Source organism: Phalacrocorax carbo, chromosome 1 (genome assembly GCF_963921805.1).
Source record: "Phalacrocorax carbo chromosome 1, bPhaCar2.1, whole genome shotgun sequence".
NCBI classification, from domain to species: Eukaryota; Metazoa; Chordata; class Aves; order Suliformes; family Phalacrocoracidae; genus Phalacrocorax; species Phalacrocorax carbo.
In genome coordinates this window covers 159,666,742-159,686,458 of record NC_087513.1, presented here as the reverse complement: position 1 = coordinate 159,686,458, position 19,717 = coordinate 159,666,742, and the positions used below count along the sequence as shown (strand labels likewise).

General features: G+C 37.1%; 1 protein-coding gene across 3 annotated transcripts in view; it reads right to left on the bottom strand.

Moving 5' to 3' along the window:
• The window catches only part of STK24 (serine/threonine kinase 24), a 60,798-nt gene that overhangs the window by 30,056 nt on the left and 11,025 nt on the right, over positions 1 to 19,717 (bottom strand). For 2 of the 3 annotated variants that reach the window (XM_064440653.1, XM_064440652.1), the window contains exon 2: positions 15,035 to 15,265. In XM_064440653.1, the coding sequence (XP_064296723.1) occupies positions 15,035 to 15,265 (231 nt within the window). Of the gene's footprint in view, positions 1 to 3,156; positions 3,259 to 15,034; positions 15,266 to 19,717 lie in introns of those variants that run through there. The other variant, XM_064440654.1, reaches the window with a different exon arrangement.

Genomic DNA, 19,717 nt, shown 5'->3' with positions numbered 1-19,717 from the left:
ACTATTTTTTCTTTCATATCTGATGAACAAAAAGTCCTCTGGCCTCATTACAAGGAATAAAGAATGCCACTATCTTTCCAACACTTCCTAGGAAGCATATTGAGTTCCATCATGCAGTTAATCCTTCACTTGAACTTTTGTTTTTTTTTTTTGACAGTCTATTCACCTGCTGATGTTCTTCCATCTATTTCCAACTACTACAACACAAGTTGGTATAGATTGCCGTATCATTTCATAATGGGGGAAGCTATTTGTTATGCCATTAGATTTCATTAAATAAAAACATACTGTAGTATTTCCTAAAGACACTTGTTTCAGAGCACCTGGAAGTCAGATGGCACGGAAAGATTACTGTTGGCTTTAAAGAACAAGAGAAACTACTTTATGAGAGAATAAGGCTAAAGACAGCCAGGGTGCCTTAGCCACCAAAGACATCCTCTGGGTAAATCATCCTTTCCCTCTCCCTACCCCTCCCTTATCCTGTCACAACTAATGGTCCACATTTTAAAGCAGAGTCTTCAAGTACTGTCCAGTGTTCTCTAAAAAGCTGAAAAATAACTGAAACACCAACAGCTGCAGTGAACTCGCCATCTTTAACCTTGGATATTAATATACTCTAAAACCCCAAAGCAGGATAAGAGGAGCAAAAGCAGATGTTACGAAATACAGTTTAAAGGTAATGAATTCATCAGAAAGTATGTGCAAAAACCTACCCATGCCAAAGTAGATGATCTGCTATGCTATTAAAGAGAACAGTTAAAATTTATTTTGCTTCTTAAATGAATATTTTACTATCAGTTTGAAAGGCTCCAAAGAGAAAGAATATTGCTTTGAATATCAGTTCCCTCCAGGAAAAACTGACAAAGCAGTAACTAGATTTGTCTTTGAAAGGAATTTAACTATTTCATGAATTCCAGTGTTTCCAATATAATACTTCATGCTCTCATTTTATCAGAATGTGTGTCCATCAACAGATATTTTATCTTACACTAGAAAGAGCTCTAGAAATTCTCAGCCCTGTTTCTACTCTTTCTTGTGGAATTCTTAGAGAGGTAGGCATAAGACCGAATTTACTCAGCAAAACAAAACCTAACAAAAACCAAAAACACCTCCACTTTCACTGACACTAAAAGGCCACTCAAATGAAGGAAAAAACCATGCCTTTATTTCCTTCTCATCTGCTCACAGGGGAGGGCAACCCATTAATAAAAATAAACTGTATTTGTGATTTAGCTTGTCTTACAGGAACAGAATGAACCTTGTAAGATATACACAAGCTGCAGTGTGCTACTGCTTATTTGGCACATTCAGTAATATCTCATAGAGTTAAAAAATAAGCGTTCGAATAATTCCCAGAAAAAGAAAATTGCAGTTTTCTGAAAGTTTCCTTCTTTGAATTTCAATATTTGTTTTACCTCTTTGAACAGCAGAAGAAAGGGTATAGAAATAACACATTGTGGAAAGACAATATATTCAGAAAAAAAAAAAACTAAATTCCTACAGTTGAACAACATATGAAGTGTAGAAAACTACAAAAAGAAATTTTTCCAATGAAGTTAAGGAAGCTGACTACTGTAAAACAAATCTCAGCATTTGGAGAAAACACACAAAAACAAACAAACAAAATAACCCAAACCCATAAAACCCAACAAACACCATCAAAACATTTGAACACAGTCAAGCAAAACCCAAGCTAATTTAATGTATCAACATAGCAAGGACCTGTAAACATTTTAAGTCTGGAGGATCTACAAGTTGCTCACAATATCCATAGGTAATTCTCTTCCAAAGCTACAGAAGTGTAGAATTAGGTAAAATATTATTTTATAGGATGATCCACTTCTTTACTACCTAAACATACTTAAGTTACAATCTACAGAACCTTTGTATTTACATATTTACATGGTAGCCCAATAAGAAGGCTAGCTAGATGGCAGATATTAAAACTACTCTACATAGTCAGAAAGCTCTTTCTTAGCTTTAAAGACGACAAATAGCTAAATAACATACTCTTGTCATAAATGGAAAAAACAAGGCAAAAGTTGTTAAACAGGGTACCTGCAATCATACAGGACTTAATAACAGCTACAGCTTAAATGGTCTGAGTGCCAACTATGGTCCTCAAGTCCACACCCTTAAGAAAAAATCTGTTCAGCAAACATATAACTCATATTTACTAAGGGTCTACTACACTCCCAAATATTCCCATTTAAAAAAAAAAAAAAAAAAAAAAAGAGAAAGTTCTTCCTTTTGATTCCAGTCATATTCTTAGTGGGTTTCATATAGTGTTTTCTGGAATAAACACAAAGAAAGACAATATCTATATCTCAGTATTTGTACAAGTGACCGGAAGGTGGGTGGGGAATGTGAGGAAATCAACCCTGAAAAGTCTGCTTTTATAAAATATTAAGAATAAGTTAAAAAGCTAGCATAGGATTTTTGTGTTTAAATTTCTGATCTCAAGGTAAATTTCTGTTTATTTTAAATTGCTCTTTCTACTAAATAATTATTCCATAGGAATTTGGAACAAACAGCTGTGCTGCATGTAGAAGACATTTCTAACAAGAAAAAAAAAATGTAAGGACATATTCCCCTCCAGGAAAATGAAATACAATAATTTGTTTCTACAGAACTTTTATGAGATAATGCTCACTAGACATTTAAACACACAAAGAATTAGGTGGAAATCATCTGGATATTAAAGAATCATTCAGAGATTCATTTAAGTAAAAGCCTTTTAAAACTGTGCAGCATCAGGGTTTGGTTTTTTTTTTCCCCTTGACTTTATCCTTAAAGATCATGAATAAGGAAAAATCTCAAGTTTGAACCTCATCCAAAATATGAAAAAAAAGTCAAGGAGGGTAGCATATGTCTGAGTACAAACCCCAGAAGTATAAAATATCTTTTTCCCTACACTGGGGGCATGTTCTTAAGCAAACGGACACAGATTAGTGACAGCAAGGGACATTTCCATGAATCTGAAGGGGGCTGCAACCAGCTGATGAAGCCTCATGGAGTTCTCAAAAAAATTTTCATGAAGGATCCATTAACAGAAACCTTTAGGAGATGGTAATGCTCTACTAAAGAATATTACCATGCCGGGGTGCAGGACTGATGGGAATTATTTTGTCTGGGGAGCATTTCTGAGGCGCTTACCTCCTTTGAAGTCTCTTGGCGTCAGGATGAATGCTAGCTGTCCTCGGGCTGCCATCCCTTTGAGGGGAGGGAGATACAGATGAGCCCAAAGGTTCTCTTCTAAACACAAGTCCTTACTGCAAGCTGGCCAAAAGGTCCCTGCAATCAAAGAAATCATTGTGGTTTTGCATGTGGCGCATTTATGTCCTTTAATCAAGGTCTGTCAGCCATCTAACATGTTCAACCACAAAGAAAAAAAAAATAAATGCATCTGCTGGGTATCCAATGCAGAACAGAGACCAAGGAAAAAGAAGAATTGTTCATTCCAGTTTGGACACTATGAACTCCATGAAAGACATAGGCAACATAATTTTTCAGACTAAGCAGAACCACTTTGGTATACAGTATTTTATGCCTTTGGAATAATTTTTCAACACACTGAAATTCCTGCTTTCCTCAAGCCTCAAGAAAAAAAAAAAAATCACATTTTCATTTCTAGACATACGTACTAGTCCATGTATTCCAGCATCTAATGCAGCAGTCACTCTCCAACAATTACCTTTTGCAATTGCTACAGCAGTATACAATTAATCCTTAAATGCATTCTTTTTGTCATAAGCTAGTTGTAACAGAGCTTGCAGAGCCACTTGCTAGGAAACAACAAAAAAAAAACCAACAATAAAAGTTCTGTCACAGTACTGATAAAAGATTCCTTCTGCAGAACGTTTAGCAGACTTTTGTGTTTGCATGCCAACATGCTAGAACCACAAGCTCCATGTTTTCCTTAGTGTGAGTAATCTCTAACAGTGTCCATATTCACAGCCTCTTTGGCACATTTCCTGGGCACATGCCCTTCCACCACAGAAATGAATCTTTATAGCCCAGCTGTCACAAGCCTGGGCATGTCATAATAAGTACATGATTTCCCAGAGCTTCAAACTAATGGACAATCTTGGTTTATAACTCTTCTACCAAAGTATATTACAGTAGAAGCAAACAGGAAAAAAAAACCACCCCACCCGCTACCCCACCCACGCCCCCAAAAAAACCACCACCAAAATATTTCTTCTTGTATTGGCTGCAAAACCAGTTCCTAGCTAGTAAACACATGAAACTTACACAACTGAAGAACCGTACGGGTTTGACTTCCTAAAGGAGTAACCACTTCTATGGAACATTAAGTGTACATGAGCACATACTGTCCCTCTTCCCACCTGCCTACAGCCATTTTCCCTTTTCTCACTTAAAAAAAGCCATGGTGAGAGAGTGAAAAATCCTGTCCCTTACAACCATTATCCTTTTAAGATTTTTATTACCTAGTGGCGCTGACAATACATTTCCCTGTCCACCAGGCAAATAACTAGTTCATAACCACACCTATCGAGTCATTACCTTATGGGGGGAAAAAAACCTAAATGCAATCTGCGGCAGATCTTTTCCCAGGAAGACCATTTAAAGAAGTACACTAAGATTAATGGGTGACTTCTGTGGTTCTATGACAATCCCAACATTTCCTCTATTGACCTCTTACAGAGAGTCACCGAGAAGCCAAGAAACACAAAAAAGTAACCCATAATCAAAACTCCACATGGAACTGAATTTTACTGAGAAATACATCATCACATGGTTATTGATAAACTGTAAAAAGTCCCAAAATGGGAAATTGGAAGCAAAAGTAAATCAGCATTAGTTTACAGAATTAATTCATCCACATAAACCGTATTACAACAAAAGCAGAACTAACAAGTGAACCTTGCATCCGATGAATACCGCGACTAGTAATTTAGGGGTTTGGGGTTCCCCCCCCCAACAAAATGTCCCCCTACTTGCATGTACATATCTACCTATTTCACTGGAGTGGTTCACATCAATAACGCTCGGGTTTTATGAATCACTCCCCTCTCTAGATCAGAAACAAACTTCCAACAGAAAATAGTTAATATTAAATATTTAATATTAAATTCCACTGCTTCCTTTACAGAATATTCATAGGCCAATCCTTCTTCAAAACTCTTACTGCTAATGAAGTTATACATATCAGCCCTAAAATTGCCCAGGATCTTCAACTCAGACTTCTGCCAAGCTCATCACTCCAATCGCTGCAAAACATATAGTTTTTCAGCAAACCCTTTTTATTTTCCACTTGTTCTCTTTAAAATTCTTCCCCTGACCTCTAATTACTGCTAAAACACCTAGTCACATCTATCATTTTCATTTTGCCTTCCTCCCCTAAGTTTTTGCTTCCTTCTTACAAATCACTGTTTCAAGGAACTTTTGAAGAAAGCAGAGAGGGAGAAAGCTTCGGTACCTCCAAATGGTTAGCATTTGGGATAGAAATAATCAACAGCTTACAAATTTAGTAATATAATGAAAAAACTACACAGAAAGAACCTTAAGAATTTGGGTGAAAACACTGGCTCTTGAATATAAGAACTGCAATGTTTTAGAACTAATACAGTCCACAAACCTATTCACTATGGAACCTTCCTTCTGAAGTTCAATATTTGAGTCTAACCAACTTTTTCCAAATAACAATTTCTGAGAGTTCTACATTCATCATTTTAATATGCTTATTAACATGCTCTGTAACATGCCATAAATATTCCCTTATATGTATAAAGAACGTGACTGTTCTGCTTTTATACAACTATCTCCATAGACACCATATGAAGACTTTGAAGAATTCACTTGACCCAAAGAACTGTATAAATGCCAAAGTATATTGAAGTAAAAGAAAGTTAACTGAGCAATAGAAACTACATAATGTTCACACAAAAGGTATAACACAAACATAGTAGCTATGTAAGAACACGAGATTATGACAGAGGTATGTAAAGAAAGAAGTTTTCAATCAAAATGGCAAATGATTTAGAGGTTCATAAGAACATTGGATCAATAGACTGGCATCTACCTGGTTATGCCAATGGTCATATTCTAGCTGAAAAGCCTTGTGCCAGGAAGCTTATTTGGGCAACAAGATGCAGCACCAGCCCATGAAACTACTCCACCTAAACCTGTGCACAAATACATACACACATGCTTCTTTCAGCATTACCATTGGCTAATCAAAGAAGTTTCATAAACAATGATTTGGCAGTGTGCTCCTATAAAACTTTAGACCAATCTGAACCATCAGAGTACAATCCCCCCATCCTTAAAAAAAAAAAACAAGGGAGGGAAAAAAAAAAAAAGGCAGTTAGTCCCCTGCCAACTCAGTGAGCTGAACCACTTCACTGAAAGTTTAAATAGCCCCTGCTGCTAGGGTGAGGAGGCAGCCAGTCACAAGGCAGAGGTGGACTTCCCCTTTCAGCAGCAAAGAGCTTGCACCTAGATGCCATACTAATACACCCTTTTCAGATATCTCAAGGCCCGCAGCAACAAGTGGAGCAGTTAACATGCAAGACACAGAAGGACATTTGACAAACAGTATTACATACTGTTAGAAAGAAATCCTGCATCATCCTGATCTGTATGGCCAAACTAGATACAAGACTTCAGGTTACAGCTAATCTAGAAGTAAGCTGTTACCAAAAACTGTGGTCCTTCTCTCTCTCCCAACCTTCCAGTTTTGGGGCCACCCAACTCTACCTTTCCCTTCCCCCCCCCCCTTTTTTTTTTTTTTTTGCACCAGACCTAGCAATTTTGAAGCCACAGGTCCGAACTTGCTAACCTGTAAGGGTTTGGGGTTTGCTCTTTTCAAGGAACAGGTTACTTTTGGAAGAGGCAGGAGAATCATAGAATCATTAAGGTTGGAAAAGACCTCTAGGATCATCAAGTTCAACCATCAACCCAACACCACCATGTCTCCTAAACCATGCCCTGAAGTGCCACGTCTACATGTCTTTTAAATACTTCCAGGGTGGTGACTCTACCACCTCTCTGGCATTGAGGAAGGCATGGGGGAAGCTTGTTTCCCAAGTGAAACAAGTCATTATGCAGTCAACACATCCAATACAAGTAAAATGGCAGGAACATGAAAGCAGGATGGGGAACAAGATACTGTGGCTGCCTGCTCCAGCAGCAGCTAGCTGTTAGATCTGCCTAAAGGCAGATACTGAGATATGAAATTATGCACAGGGTACTTCATACTGTACAGAAGCCAGCAATCAGAGCAGTATAGAGGCAGCTTTTAAGGCCATCACAACAAGCACGAAACAAACATAGTACTTCCAAGAAATTATGTTTTACAGTCAGCTTTCTAAATTTTTATTTAAAACAAGATCAGAATAACATGACACAGTTAAGTACTTAAACACTGTGCAATACGAAATATAGTTATTGTGAAATCTCAGTTTTCTTTGAGATATACTAGTGATGCTTGCCGACCTTGATACACTTGTACAGTAAGAATTATTTAGTCTTAAAAGGCTAACAGTGTGAAACTGATTACGCTGATGAAACGGAAAATTCTTGAAGTCACAATTGCTTACTAGGTAGATTTTTCCACAGATGCAGAAAAATACTACAGTATGATGCTGATTGCAGAAAATTATAATAATCCCTAGGACTGCTAAAAGAAAGTAGTGGAATAAAAAGCTTCTGAAGTCACAATTTGAAACTGTTACCTTGAATAAAGACAATGCAAAGAAGGGACTCATTTCTCATTAGGAGCACAGCAAATGACTACAGGGAAAGACAACAGTAGCAAGACTATGGGCAACAAAGCTTCAGAGTTGCAAGGTAACCACCTCTGCAATAAGAAGGGACAAACTGTTTTAAATATGAAAACAGGGCCCCACAGCAAAACCACCTGTGCTAGAGAGACAGAGTTCATGGGTTCTTTTGCACCCTTTTTCCTATGTCTTATTTATGGCCTTCAGGGGTTATGTCAATGGAAGCTTTCAACTTCTGAAAGCCTATCAGAACCCTTACAGAAACTCTCTTGCCACCTTTTTCAAGGCTGTCCAGTCAGATGCCAGTTTCACATTTACTACAGACAAATAAAGGCAACATCTGTTCACCCCCCCTGAGAAGGCTACTGCTGCCTGGTGAGAACCGAGGGAGTTACCAAAGGCTTCAGAAGAAAAGTAAGCATACTGAGAATAGTGACTTCCACACAGGAACCTGTCCCTCATTTTGCTCCCAGCACTGTCGCAATAAGAGAGATTTTGCAGTCCCAGCCCCACTCTTATTTCAGCTGCAGGTGCATGAATTCCTACAGGATAAGACAATTCCATCTGGCTCTGGTCAAGAGAAAAGAGAAGGCAGTCCACCTCAACCCCTCACAAAGTGCAATAATGACAACATGGCTGCAACTGTAGCAGGCAAAATGAGGGAGAGTTACAGCTTTTTTTCATTCAAGTGTGCCCAGTGAACCCAAAGTTCAGTGACCAGTTTGCAAAAGTCACGTCTGAAAGGGCACTAGCTGCTGCTGTGGGGCTGGGCACACAACACAGATGGTGGAGCATCAAGAAACTACTGACATTTCACTCCTCCCTGTGCTGAGGTAGCACCCCCTCTTGCAGTGGATTCTACTGTCAAAATGTTGAGGACAATCTCCCCTCTGCTCTCCCACCCTGACAATCATGATGTAACCTGCCACAGGCCGCCTGCTATATCAAATGATGACAGAATGCGCCACATCCGTTAAATTCCACCTGACCCACAGCATACATTTAAGGTCACATCAGTTCAGAGTTGCTAGTAAATGTTAAAAGTAAACCAGTTAAAGCTGTAAAGCAAAAGGACATCAAAATAAAACTTATTGAAGTCACATAGAAACATTCACATTCAAAGTTACAATACCTAGATTGCTGTGGCAAGAATATTCAACATATCTTCATTAATGTCCTTGAGTTTCCTAAGGCACACAAGCTTAGGTTCTTTAAATTCAGCAAATACTGATTTTAAAAATAACTGCAAGTGACAGAAAATCCACCTCATGTAAACTTTTCCAATATTTAAGCTATCTTCCCTTTAAAAAAGTGTGTGTGATTACCAGATGAAATTTGCTTAGCTTGACCACTCAGCAATTACAGCTTGTCGTATTTTGGCATAACAGATTAGAAAGCACTGAACTATCAGCACTTAAACATGGAAAAGCTTTCATGTATACACAGAGTCACTCCCAAACCTTCTCTGGGATAAACAAAATCCAGCCTGAACTCAAGCCTTTCTCTGGAATACAGGCTTTCCAAACCTCAAACTCTTCCTGAAGCTCTTTACTTAATGCATTACAGTTTTCCAGCCACACTGTGAACTGGCCACATTATTCCAAGAATGGCATCACTGATGCCATGTACACCAAAGCCCTAGCCAATGCAAGTCTTATATTGGCTCAGCCACAGAATTATTTACCAACCTCATGTTCATCTGATTACCCAAAACTAACTATACATTACTTTCAGAATCACTGCTTTTCAAAAATAAATCTTTATTTCTAGACTTCATTTGCCTGAACTCATTGTTCTACAGAACTCAGTTAATCAAACTTCACAGGAGTGGCATGGGGTTTTTTTTTCATGAGGGTATACTGTGTCATTTATAAAATTTAAGCAGGACTTATCTTCTGTTTCCTTGCTCTCTATATAAACACCAGCTGGACTTACAGCAGTAGGTATATTATATCCTAGGCATGAAATAAAACCCCATACAGGTATAAAGACTAAAATGAAAGTATCAGCAGCTATCCTTTATGAACCTTACAAGCATCAGCTCTTCTAACAAACTTTTTTTTTTTTTTAAAGAATTTTAAAAATAATTCTACGGAATGGGAAGTTGTCTGGGTAAAAGAAGGGGGTAACCAAAGAAGTCTGAGTCTCACTGGGTCAAAAAGTTTAAACAGTTCAAAAGAGGGTATCTCAAAAGCTACAAAGTGTGCCAGAATAACACTGTCAGTATTACACTATAGTGATACTAGTCTCAGGGATGAAGAAACATGAGTTTAGAGACAGTAATATTTTTTTAAAATATGTACTAGCTCAATACCAGTTCAATATCACTTGTACATAGTTATATTGGATGTTGAAACTACTTAGTGACCATTTGCTCTACCATTATATTCATATGTAAAGAAGTCTAAGGGAATTTAAAGACTTCTTAATGTCATATGCATACATACATAATATATGGATCTCTGCTTTTGTCCATACAGAAATATTAACCTCAGCTTTGAGTGACATGTGTATATATATACACATACATATGTATATATGTATATGTAAAAGCGCCAAGAAATTTTGTTCTTCAACCATTTAAAGACAAATTAATTTCCTCTTATATTTCTAAATAATAATCCAAGATCAAAGAAATATGAAAAAGTTATGAAGTTATAATAAAGCAGCAATTAAAGTTATTAACAAAACTGAATAAACATTATCAGAGAGGCATCTGAATCTTGGAAATAAAACAGATTCCAGACAACTTGGACTAAAAAAGGCAAGAGAAACAGCTTCAGAACTAAATCTAACCAAGCACTTGAAAAATTGGTAAAGCAGAGTAAGATGCAAAAAGCAGAGCTGACAAGCTCCAAATAGAAAAACTTTTAGAATAAATAGCATAGCAATACTTTTGAAGAGTTACGGTATGGTACAACTCAGAAGAAACAGTAAACAACTTTAGACAATTTTATAAGAAAAAATTAAAAAATAAATCTAACAAAAACCACAAAGAATCCCTATTCCACCACAAAGGAGGCAGAGGATGCTGTCACCTAAAATATAAAGTAGTAAACAGTCCCAGAGAAGTTTAATGAATTAATTTTACACGGATCTAAAAAGAACTATAGTTCTTCTATCTACAGATCATTTAATTGGATCACAGATGGAACAGATGAACCTTTCATTTCGAAGACAGCAAGAATAGATACGGTTCGCAGAGCAGAGAAATAATGGAGTCACTACCTATTTTGTTAAGCTTACTTCATTAAGGAACGTTGATAAAGGATTTTAACATGCCATGGCAGATAAGGGACGTCAAGCTCTCTAGATACATGCACCCATATAAAGCATGTTGCAGTGACATGATTTAAGAGCAACATTCCGATTACTTACCATCTCCTACAGCAGACAAAAGCCCTTTGTCCTAATAGAATGGGAACGTGAAGATGACATATTTAAAAGCGTGGCTTTAGAAAGGAGTATTTGTTTTTCTGTTTTATATGGACACCTTAGGGTTTCTGACAAAAAGGTGTTCTGCAAATTAAACTATATTCAGCATGACAACCTAAACTGGTACCTACTTCACTACTGCTTATTGCTCTATTTCAGTGAATGCTGATGACAGCAGTTATACACAAACCACCACAAACAAAGTCTAGAGGGAACAGAAGACTTGCTCTATGGAAGCAATAAACTGCTTTTTATTTAAGACTCACTGTGTTAAAGCAGTCATACCTCACATGAACAGATATGGCTTAGTCTCTGGATATGAAAAAAAAAAATTGCTATAAAGCAAACATTTCTGAAAAGATAAAGTTGGAATACAAAAAAAAAAATCTTAGAGTAAGAAAATTTAACAAGGCCTTTGAGTACACCACCCTATTCTAAAAAGTAGCTAAAAATTAACTTTTTTTTAAAAAAAGTAGATTTCTAGGACAAAATAACTGCCATTAACTCATTGAATGATAATACTTATTTCAAGCTGTACTTCCATGTATATCATGCGTGTAGACACCAAGAGCTGGACAAGCTGTTCTCACAAACATCATCTGAAGACAGTAAGAGGCCTCAGGCAAGTACAGCAGTATTATATAAGCCTGCTCAAATTTCAAGCAACAGGCCCCTTAACACACTGGCATGTATAATCATGTAGCTTAATTGAAGCAGGTGTGGAATAACAGAGAATGAAGAACACCACAAGGATTTCTCAAAAGACAGACGATTCAGATATTTAACAAACAAACAAAATAAAAACCGCCACAACCCCAAGACATTCTGGCTACCTAGAAAATCTTCAAAAATATAGAAGTCTTCATGGCAATGCCCCCCAACCATCTTTGCTGAAAATACAGTATGCCTCTTAAAAATCTGTCAAATATTTTAAAGTATGTCAGAGCAGGTATTCTGCAACTACATAAACTTCTAGAAAGGGACATGAAATATTAACCATCAGGTCTGCCAGTGTCCCAAATGGGATAGAAATTTTTCTTTTCCAGTATCCTGACACTTGTTTTAGCAAAATAAATACCAAAGAGTTGCCATAAAAGATACATACTGTTACTTAACAACTGACATGGGAGTACTTAGGAAAAAAGTTATTACATAATAAGACACCTCTTCAGCTCACAAAAGGACACGCAAGAAACCTAGGGAAACAAAGACTGATCTAGAGCTAGAAGGAAAAAAATGAGAGATTGAAATTGTTATTGGAATTGCTATTTGTCTGCCAAAAATAATTTATAGAAAACCGATTTAGGAGTCCTCTATAAACAGTACTTCTTTCTATCCAAGATCCAACAGACACATGGTCAGCACACGACATGCTGCACAGGCTTTAGAGAATAATAATGGCTGCAGTGGCTGGCAATATAACCTAAGATCCTATCATTTTCCCCACTTGCTTACTTCAAATAAGTTCATTGTGTGAGGAAAACATTAATACCTTTCTTGTAATTAGAGCTAAACTGTCCAATCATGGAAGAAATTATGTCTCCTAATCACTCAAAATGTGGAAAATTAATATGTTGAACATTCTTGGTGATGGATTATCACATTGTCAGAAATAGACTTTAAAAGGTGGTCAGGCCCTTAGAACTGCATATGGCAGTCCTGGCTTGCAAATATAACAAAAGATCTGCAGCAAATAAACCTGGATTCTTAGCCAAGAATATTAACCAATTCATTTAAACATTAATATGGTCCTTTTTAAGTAAGGGTGTTTGTATATGATGACACATTATTACCATCCAATAACAAGCCCTGACCCTTACTTAAGAAAGCTAACGGAACTGCAAAATGTTTCCTTTGCAAAGATTCTGTCACTTCAGCATCACCTAATAACCATGTTTATTTTTACCAGTGTAAAGAAGTGAAGTTTTTGTCTTGAAGACCAAAAGTTCTGTAGTACCAAGTGTCTTGAAAACAACATACATTCACAAAGAACTGAAGTAATGAATAAACATGACTAGCTGTACATTCAACTAGATGTAGAAAGAGCTATGAATTGGTTACTTTTGGAGGAAAGTATACATAGCCACTCTAAGTGCAGTATCTTAGAAAACTGACACAAACTGGGAAATTCACAGGCTACTGCGCTTGACAGAAGGGATGTGGAAGGTACAAGTATTTTCGGAAGGTCCTCCTCACAACAATAAGCACAAATATCACTAATGACACTCCCATCTGGCCAAACCCATTCAGGCTACGGAGCCCTACAGTCTCCCCTCTCCTTCAATTAGGAAAAGCAACAGTTGCTATACTATCTTCACAAGACGTTGACATTCACTCAGTTCGAATTTGGACACTGGATCCTCTTTTTCAGCCACATTGCTAGTACCCGTTTTAAAAACTATTAAGTTGCATTCCCATCAAAGCTCTAACTATTTCTTTTGTGTTCTATTTCACTTATGCTACAAATCTTATTGTTCCTCCTCTAAAATGAACAGATTTGAAGTAGAGAGACAGTCCAGGAGAGAAATCCCACTTTTGCCTTTTTGCCGTACTTAACTACCAAACCTAGACTACGAAATTTCAAAAGAAGACATAAAAGCCACAATGAAAAATTTATCTGATTTACTGTGCTCAACTACATGCCTCCTGATGCTTCTGAGACCTAAACTATATATAACTCCTAAGTCCGGTACTGATGACAATTTACCAGGTCTGAAATCATTCACAAAGCCTTCAGTGACAAGCTGTCCAACCAAACTGGCTCAGAGCACAAGGAAAAAAAGAAAAACTGTCTGTCCCCTCAGTAATATGTCTCCTAGATTGGGAAAAAGTCCTTCTTTCCCTGGTAAACTAACTGGCAGTCTCAGAAATCCAGAGATAAAACAGGGTGCCCCTTTCAGAATCTTCATGCCTTTGCTGATGAAATAGAATGCTTCCACAAAAGCAAAAGCAGACTGAAAACTAACCTTAAGGTGTTTTCTGCGTACTTGTAAATCCAAACCCTGTCAAGAGAACGATCTCTTATCTAGATTACTATCTCACTGTCACAAAAGAAAGCTGTCCAGATGGGGACAAAGCCTGACCAAAGAAATAAAGTAGTATCAAAAGCTTCCAGATATTTTCACTACTTTCTAGTAGTAGTAAATCACTATATCCATCCAATTAAAACAAAACAAAAACAACCAAAACCAAAAAAACCACCTTTACCCGGCACACTTAAAATGAACTCTGAAATTAATTAATATGGCACGGGGAGGGAAGGGAAACAGGTTCTGAAGGCAGTTAATGGAAACCCCTTCCATTAGCTTCAGCTTACAGCTAATATGCTGTTTGCTAATGTCCAAATAAATTAAATTTTAATTTTTAAATCACTCAGATCAAGGCTAGGTTCAGTCTCCTTGGAAAAGCAACCTAAGCTTTCCCACTAACCAAACCTTGACAAAAACTTTCAAGCTTAGCAAAACAGCTGATACTACACTGTTTTTAGTGTTTTGACAACTCCAGTGCAGACTTAGGTTATATTTTCTGAATTTAAACAAGTTAAACTTACATTCTCCTAATATTAAGAGAATGTACACATCTTACTTAGAGCTAAATAAAATGATGTTATTTAAATTCATTTCTTTTTGTACAGAAATAGCAAGACCGGTGCAATTTTTTTTCTATTAAGTCCTGTCACATACTTCACAAAATTTAGTAACTTGTTCATTCTTCAGAATTGAAAGGACAAAAGTATATTTTTCTTCAACTGAGGTCTGAATGAAACCTTGCCAACGAAAACAGGCGCGACTGGCTAACTTGGAAAGGAATTACTTATAAAATCAAATCACCATCATCTGTGAGTGCCTTACCTTTAAATAGGATCCATAATATTTAGTTACATATGGACTGTCACACTGACTTAGCACTGTGATTTCTTGTTGGATGTCTTCTATTTCATCTTCTGCTTCTTCTAGGTCAATAATTTTTATAGCAACCACTTTCTGGGTCCGATTGTCAATTCCTTTGAAAACTTCACCAAAAGAGCCCTTACCAATTTTTTCCAGTTTTGTAAACAGTTCTTCTGGATCTGCCTTCAGAGTCTGTTAAAAATAAGAGAAAAGTTACTTAGTAGTTGTAACATTAAAATGAAAAGTGATATTTTTAAAGGCAACAAACACTTCAAATTCTACATTCCTATTTATCCAGCCATTCTTTTTCTATCTCAATAATGAACATGTTCTTCCTACATTCCTTAGATGCGCACACTGCGACATTTATGCTCTCCTGTCTATAAAGCACAAATTTAACACCATCTCTGTGTCAGGGTTTTATTCTATCTGGCATCAGAAAGTACTGCTACCTCAATTTCTCTCTTTGCCAATAAACTGCACCCAGGCACCAAGAATGAAAGCTCCTTAGAAAGACTTTGTTTCTGTTGAAACCAAAACAGATCGAACACCACTACCAACAAAAGTAAACCTTTTGTCTACCCTTTTCTCTTGAAATTGGTTCCTCCTGAGAACCCAGGCTCCTCCTCTCTTGAACTTTTCACATATCTCATCCTCTTAAGGACTTTGTTCCCACTCTTCAGTGCACAGACTACTATCTCCTTTTCTTTGATGTGACAAGCAATCCTCTTCAATTTTCTCCTACTAAGGATCACTGTCACAAACTGCCATGCTTCTTCCTTACCCCGACCCCAGGGTTTTTTGGAGCAGGATTTATTTTTCTTTTTCCTCTTCTCTCAGTTGGGTAAACTCATTCACTCCTAAAAAACATCCTGTTCCCAGTTATCTGGATTTGAACATCCACATGAAATCTATGAGCACTCACATAAGCACACAGGTATAAGACCTATGCAGACTACTCTGCCATATTTGGGTTTTTTCCCCACTGTCAAGCGGAAAAGCAGCTAGCTACTGCTGCTCTTCGGCTTCTCACTTTCAGTGCACGGATGGTAAGTTCCATTGTGTACCTTCTTAATCTAACAGCAAGGAGCCTCTATAGCTAACAAAAATATATACAAATTACAATTAAACTGGAAATGTCATAGGTAGAGGGAATAGTTATGAAATGAAGAAAAATAGGATAGGAGTACTTAGAATCTTTCCCTTAAGAAATAAAACAAACACTTCAAAGACTTGTTATTGTTCTTAAAAGGATGAGGTTTACACTAACTAAGCAAAAATACATTGTTGATATAGAAAAACGCTCATACAAGAAAAAAAATCAGTAATGCCTAAATAAGCATAATACCACACAGTTTATACTTCACCAAACTTTGCAGAAGCATGAAGAGATGAACGAAAATTTCTAAGTTGCCACTGGCAAGCACTGAGCCAACATTTTCTCTTTAAAAATTAGATTTAACTTATACAGCATCTCCCACCTATACCATCTATTTCTGCTCTCACATCTCAAAGCTTACATAACCCATGCAGCCCCAAGAGGAAGATAGTCCAGAACATATTTTAGTTTATCTGGAGGTATCTGAATTGCACTGCTGAATTAAGTGTTTTGAGAACCAGGTAGCTGTGACTGGCTGAGCCCAGAGATAAACCAACTCAGTTCTTCAGGCAGCGTGTCTGTGTAACATCCTGGATTCTGTCATTCTAAACACACTGCAAGACTTCACCAGCCCCAAGAAGTTCCCCTTGATTTAAGTCTTATTGATGCATCTTTCTACCCAAAGTCAGTTTCCAGAAACAAACAGAAGGACATGAGGTTTATCACCCTTTTGCCATTAAAAGGAACAGAGCAAGAGATCCAAGTCCCTTCCACAAAAAAAAAGTTTGTTCTCCTTTAATTTCAGTGTAATGAGAATGACATACTATTACACACTATTAAATACTACATACATAATGTGCTAATATATCTCCCAGTTGGAAACCAAACCAGGGCACTTCACGTTTCCCAGCAACTGTAGTTACACTTTAGCTATACAATAGCCCCTACCGATGCTTCCAGGGATCATTTATAAAAGATCACAGAACCAGGCACCAAATCATGCTGTGGTGGTTCCCCTCATGCCCCACAGAATGCTCTTTTGTCAATATTCAAAACAGACTTCTCTGACAATTATTCTAGAATAAAAATAACCTTAACACTTGCATAAGATTTTCCCTCATGGAAGACAATTATCAGGCTATGTTTTCATACATACTGTGTTACAATTTGAGATGATATGCTGTAGAGAGCTGAGCACTCCTAATCCATCCACACGAGCCTTCTGGTTCCATTCACTAGCCACAGGAATCTAAGCATTACAACATTACAAAGGCACGTGGACAAGTCACAAACCAATCCTAGTCACAGCTGCCTAAAAATTCTGTGTTTCACCTCCAGAGACTAAAAAGCCAGAACTGCTCGAAGTGGCAGTGTACTGCAGTTGTTCATACGGGGAAAAATTCTAAGGGTATGAGAGTGACCTGCCAGCAACTATTTGAAAGCTGTTGGCCATACATATTTCACCCCCTATTGTCCCTTTGCCCCTCAATCCCTCAAACATCCATTATGATCATATATTAAAATTACTTTATGACACCACAATCTCCAGAAACTTGCAGAACTCTCACAAGCTTCATTTCTACAGTGTCAAGCACTTGGGATTCTGGTACTAGGCTGACAGTTTTAAAAACAACTGCAGTAGAACATCTTCAGAGTCATCTTGTGTTAATAATTACAGAAAAGCAGGGAAGATGACTGTTCCTGGAATCTGTGAGAAGCAGGGGAGAATTGTTCCCACTTTTTTACAATCAAAATTTTGTAGCCATTTTGAAAATTTAATTGTTCAATAATAGCTGGTATTAATATAATTAAATTTAGTAATAGCTCTTTTTCCAAATTCCTTGTGAAATTACTAGTTATAAAAAACCTTTTCCTTCCTAAATCAGTACTTTTGCAAGTTTGTGTCTTAGTTTTAAAATTCAAACATTTTCATTTTTCCACTTTGTTCTGAGCAACAGGAGGCAGTGGTAGTTAAAAAAAAACCAAACTCCCTTGTTCTGTAAGGTCTGAAATTTTTTCTCAAGAGACCACGTGTTTGAAATAAGAGGCTTGAACTACTGTCAACTTGTGTTTTTGGAAAACCACCTGCTGGCCTCTCTCTAACAACCTGATCTATTTCAAAAATGGACAGAACAGGCTTCCAGATACATAATGAACTACTTGAATTCCAATTCCATGAGTGGTCATTTCCCATTCATTTTTATAAGATCACATCTGGAAAGGATTCTCACCCAATTGTTTGTTTTTGTAAATACTTCCAACAGACCCAAAATAAACAATTAGCCTTATAAATATTCTCTCTATATGACTGAATATAGAAAACGTCTTCCACAGAGTCTGACACTACAACTTTGCTGACTCCACTCTTTGCAAGTTTTCACTTAGCATATAGCATTTTTCTACTAATATGAAAATATAAAAGGAACTGATGAAAGACCCTTCATGTAACTAAGCACACCAATATTGCTAGAAAGAGCAGAATGGAACAGCAACATCTGCTGCAAAAGGATAAAGCTAATCACCTTGTTCGATAAGGAGCCAGATCTCCACCAAAACGTTTCCTTCAGAGTATGTCACAGAACGCATATTGTAGCGAATCAGAAAAATTCTAGAATGTTTAGATCTACTGATTACAGAATTTATTATTTCCATAACCACTTGATTTAGTTTGGGTTTTGTTTTAAATAGTTTCTCACACTCCTCAACACCAATAACAACCATCCCGTCTCAGTTCTCAGCTTGTTTAGCCATGCAGAACAAAGTCCTCTACATTTTACCATAAGCAGAGCCACCATTCACCCAACAATTTGAGTCAGCTCTCTATACATTCCACATTGGATTAATTACTTTTGACCTTAATCAGCCTGAAAAACATACTGTGCTTAAAACGAACTCTTCTCAGTACCCAACATCACTGTTGCCCACATCTACAGAATAAAGATAGTCTGATACATTATCAGAGACTATTTGTTCAATTTGGCCCCATGGCTCAAGCTCAGCTGTGACCAGCTAAACCCACTCACCTCTTCCTAATCCTCTGCATTTCAAACTGAGGTCCCAGCCTATTGCAAAGGTTCTTTGTAATAATTCGTACTTATGACACCTTACACTTATGCTATTTTGTTCAGGAATTCAATTCCTCGAGGTCATGTAGTTCTTTAGTAATGGCTTCTCAAGTATAACGGGTGCCTTTGAATTTTGTACCATCAGCAAAGTTCATCAGCATGCATCCACTTTTTTTTATGCTAAGGTGACTTTTCAGTCACCAACTGTCAAGAACAATGCTGCAGAAAACCAGCAGTGTCATCCACTCTGACATCTCTCCAGTATTCTCCTCATAGCCAGAACTATACACATCTTAAAATATATTTGTTTTTATGAATCTCTAATTCTCACCTGCATTAACTCAACAGGAAATGTTACTGAAATTCAGACTACTTAGATCTCACCTAAGATATAGCTTTAACCAAGTCTTTTTCTGTATCTCATTCCAGTTCTTATTTCTAACCTCCTTTTATGAAGGGTTATTCATCATGTTGTTGTAG